This window comes from Nicotiana attenuata, unplaced genomic scaffold, assembly GCF_001879085.1.
Source record: "Nicotiana attenuata strain UT unplaced genomic scaffold, NIATTr2, whole genome shotgun sequence".
NCBI classification, from domain to species: domain Eukaryota; kingdom Viridiplantae; phylum Streptophyta; class Magnoliopsida; order Solanales; family Solanaceae; genus Nicotiana; species Nicotiana attenuata.
The window spans coordinates 11,460-16,176 of NW_017678139.1; the positions used below are offsets into that span (position 1 = coordinate 11,460).

Genomic DNA, 4,717 nt, shown 5'->3' on the forward strand with positions numbered 1-4,717 from the left:
GATTACACTCAGAATAAGAAGATCAACACATTTAATTCAGGTGGGGAATTAAATTTTGACTTCTATGTTCTGCATTGCACACTAAAAAAAAGGACGACAAGCTGCACTAAACTACCCAATGCGCATGAACCGGAAGGATCCAACCACATGCGCATGAACCGGACGGATCCCACCACATTGGGTCTTATGTACAGAATTTTACCTTACATTTCTACATTGCACGATTAGATATAATATTTATAAACTAGACAAGATTACCACAAATCAAGAAAATTTTAAAATATTTCAAGAAATTGTAGTCAAAGGAAAAGATAATTTGACTCATCAAATAGTAACAATGCAATTGTTTATATGTAATTTTATGTTGACTTTCCAAATCATAATAAACGAAGGGGAGCCAAAATTATCTCCATATGACCTATAGGTCACGGGTTCGAGCCGTGGAAGCAGCTAATATCACACCCTTTGGGGCGTGGCCCTTCCCCGGACCCTACGTAAATGCGGGTACTTTGAACACCGGGCTGTCCTTTTCCTTTTCCAAATCATCATAATACCGCTTTTCTAGGGAGTGGCTGGAAACAAATGAGAATTATAGCATCCCAATGCTGTAATCCAACATGAAACTTCAATGGATCATAAATTCATAGTATTATAAGCTGAAAGAGACTTCTGAATTTAAAACCATTTCGATTTCCGAATAAAATGGCAGTTTGGTGCACTAGGCTCCCCGTTAAGCTTTGAATACAAACTTAAAAAGATTCTTAATAATAGACTCATAAATTATGCAATTGGTTAGACTGCACTTCTAATCTCCACACAACTAGTTTAATTAACTTGGTCAACAAACTCATTAAAGAATGCGAAGATTTTAACAAGAGCATCTTTGTGCATAAGTCAATTAACAAAGAGACTGAAACAAAGTACATCTGCCCTAAGGCATAATAAACTCAGCACAGAGTTGACAAAATTCAGTATCAATATCAAAATACTTCGAAGTATGAATGAATCTTATCATACTTTTGAAAGTAAATGTACCCGAATGCACAACAACATTTGATACTCGCCTAAATTAGTAGCGATACCACGGAAATTCTTCAAAATTTATAATTAACTGCTACAACTGATAGACATGGCCAATCGGCTCGCAATGTTTTACATGTCCTGGAAAAATAAGCAATACCAGGGAAAAGTTTTGTTACCGGGCTGTTTGTCAGTTCACTGTTACATTGACAATGAACGCCATGACTTATTGCAGTGGAGAAGGTAAGGCAGCACGCTTCCAAGTTCTGCGTCTCACTTAGCCTCCTGCTGAGACAAATAAGTACCACGACACATAACCTTTGTCGTTGTACAAAAGCGTCTCAGTCCCAAACAAATTGGGGTCGGGCACATAACCTTTGTCGTTGTAACAATTACATTACCCTACAATAAAGTCCAGGCAAAGGTGCACAATTAGTCTGCATATAGCAACAAAATATTCACTTTCTATTAAAAACTATTACCTTTGCTCTTCAAAGGAGTCGGCACCATAAACCAGTTTACAATTGAGGAGCAGAGGCAAAGCCCGGCACAGGAACTTGCTCCGTCACAAGTAAAAAAAAAAAAAAAGGGCAGCCTGGTGCACTAAGCTCCCGCTATGCGCGGGTTCCGGGAAAGGGCCGGACCACAAGGGTCTATTGTACGAAGCCTTACCCTGCATTGCTCCGTCACGAGTAATGGGGACAAATTTAATAAGCTGCCTTCCAAGTTGAAAGTGCATAAACAATACGGCCTTTCCATCCCTGCAGTAGCCAATGACCGTCTACATCAATCACAAAATCCTTGTGATACGCCTTCACCCGCTCTTTTGCTATCCTCATGATCTCCTCGTTCAAAGGAAGCTGCCTAAAACCAGCTCTTATATTTCGAACCTTCCATTGCTTGTATGTTTCTGGTCTCTCAATTCTCTCAGCAGCTTCGCATGCTACGACATTCATCACCTCCCGCCCAAATATTATCTTTTCGATCAGCATTCTCTCATGAATTTCACGGGGAATATTAGCTTCAAGCATATCAAATACTGATGAGTAGTGAAAAAGTGCCTCCCTGAATCGCGTGATAAAGAACGGGGCGTTATAAGCACCGTTTACAATTCCCTGTATGAAAACATCAGGCTTCAACGTCCGGATGAGATTCAATACAATATCTCTTGGACTATTTACAACCACAGTCTCATCAAGTAGATTCCTGAACCGATACAAGCAGTTTACTACAAGAACCTCGTCCTTCCGGATCTCAAGATCCTCCACTTTAATTGTCTCCCACTTCTTTGCTATAGCTTTAAACTCAAAAGGAACATTGAAACTCTCGGCATAATTTGCTAACCTCTTTCCTGTTTCCTCAACTCTCTCTGCTGGTCGGAAACCAGGATTTGGAAAATCTATCCCCGTTATACGAAGCTTGGGAGGTCCACCCGGTCTAGAAGAGAGACGTTGTATGAAGCAAGGCCATTGGAAGCCGTACATAATACCGAAATCTATAATATGTACTGTTTTAGCCCTTTCAGCTACATTCATAATTGTCTTATTCGAGAAGAAGTTCGAGAGCTTTCTGAACGGGCAAGCAGCGAGAAATAGCTGGTAAGCTTTCAAGACATCAGCTGCCGATGTAGGCATGGAAATAAGGGCGGTATAAATCTGAGTACCGGAACCAGCCATGCGTGCCTCAAGACCATTGGCAACGTAATGGGCCAGCCTCTGCATCCCATCCCCCATCGAAGAAGAATTCTGCCTAATCTGCTTCAGAAACTCATTTGCTGTCCTTCGATCATCTGCAGCAACAGCTTGCGCACAAAGTGTCAAAATGGTTCTTAAGTCTACTGTATCTCTTTTACTCCCCTGCCTCTTTCCGCGTGACTTCCGACCATTAGATCCCTTCGGAAGGCCGTCCTCTGGAGCATTTTTACTAGACACAGTTTGCCAGGACTCACGAAGAGCAAATTCATTTTTCCCTCCACTGCATAGCAACACTCTATCGAACATTTCCGATCGGACGGTTGATTCATTAAAAACTGCAGATTGCTTGTGACTTCTCTCCTCCATAGCATCGAAATCATCGTGATGAACGTTTTTCTTCCCTCTTGACCCTTCAGGAGATTGATGTTTCCCCCAATTCTCCACCTTCACCACTGCATTTTTTCCATATTCATTATCCTCCTTTCCCACTACATTATACCTTACATCAAGGAGCAAACTATTACCTGTAGGAAGGAACTTACTTGCTTCCTCGACGCCTTTCTTAAACTGCATAATAGACTCGCTATCGCTAAATATGTCCGGTATCTGAATTGAGCTCACGGGCGAATCCAAATGTGCATCGGTGACAGTTTCGGAGCTGCTTGGCGAACTGTGGGACGACTGAGAAGTCGAAGCAACAGCACCATCAACCGGAAAATGTTGAGCATGTGAAGAGTCACTATCACCACCAATATCAGGATTCCAATTTGGGCATAGTAAGCCATCACTAACATCACTTACACAACTATAATAATTACTACTACTAGAATCCACAGGGTACCGCCCATCGATCTGACCTAAATTGGGCATGTCCTGATTGTGGGACGGAGGATACTTCTCTCCGATAACTTCATAAAACGATCTTTCAGCGGCTTGAAGCGCTGCAGATTCTTGAAACATACAAGCCTTCTCTTCAATATTCTCTTCCATAAGCATTTGACTTATATACTTAAGCACTACATCACTAAAATCATAATCCTCATGAGAGTTATCGACAGCCGATGGAACTAAAACATCAGGTTGAAATTGTGGTATGTTAACATGATTTCTTTGGACTAAAGTATGATCACTAACTCTGAGATTGTTAATTAAATTCAGATCCGGAAAAAATGACAAAGCTTCATCCTTTAATTGAATTGCAGATGTTGCCTCATATAGCCCCTTATAGTTTTTATCCATGACCATCTACTCTGCAAACATATCAACACAATTTTAATTTCCAATTACACCAAATAATAAGATTTTTTTTCCCGGAAAAAACATGCTAGTACTAAATCTAAATCAATTGAAATCAAATTTGAAGCTACATCTACAGAACTAATGCTATCAGTGTTGGTTTCTCTAAATCAATATTTACTTATCATTTAATTACACGATATACAAATTATTTTCTACTTAATAAAATACTAAGTGTTTCTCTTAAAATTTAAAAAAAGAGTGAATTGGTGCAAGCATCATATGCAAATTAATTGCTATTTTGACAAGTATATATAAGAAATGATGAAGAAAGAAGAAATTAAAGTACCTGTGATACTGAGAAATCCCCAGAAAAATAGAGAGTAGAAAGAGAGAGAAATGAGAGCGGCGGTGCTGAAAACAAAGTCTGCAACTTGCTTACATTGATAAGTATTTAAATACAGAGTACTAAAATTAATTTGACAAGATTGAGTAGTGACGAGAGAGAGAAGATCTCAGCCGTTGAAATCACTAACCAGAAAGCTGGGTAACCGGGGGTTGGGGGGGAGGTAAGTAATTAGTACTAATGATTATTATTATTATTATGGTTAAATCTATATCTATATATATTAAAGTAAGCAAGTTTCCATATATAATTGACATTATGGTTAAACCAAGTGACAAGCTAATAAATGTCAATAGTATATGGTAACTTTATTCTATATTTGATTATTTTAGTTAAATATAGATTTTAATATATATATATA

At 39.1% G+C, this 4,717-nt stretch overlaps 1 protein-coding gene across 1 annotated transcript; it reads right to left on the reverse strand.

The window, feature by feature from the left end:
• Positions 1–864: 864 nt before the first annotated feature.
• On the reverse strand, positions 865–4,373 carry LOC109221559 (scarecrow-like protein 14). Its single transcript, XM_019386036.1, has 3 exons — positions 4,300–4,373; positions 1,503–3,959; positions 865–1,422 (listed from the first exon to the last, which is right to left on the reverse strand). Exon 2 carries the CDS (start codon positions 3,957–3,959, stop codon positions 1,728–1,730), a length of 2,232 nt encoding a protein of 743 aa, XP_019241581.1. The 5' UTR covers positions 4,300–4,373; the 3' UTR covers positions 865–1,422; positions 1,503–1,727.
• Positions 4,374–4,717: the final 344 nt, after the last annotated feature.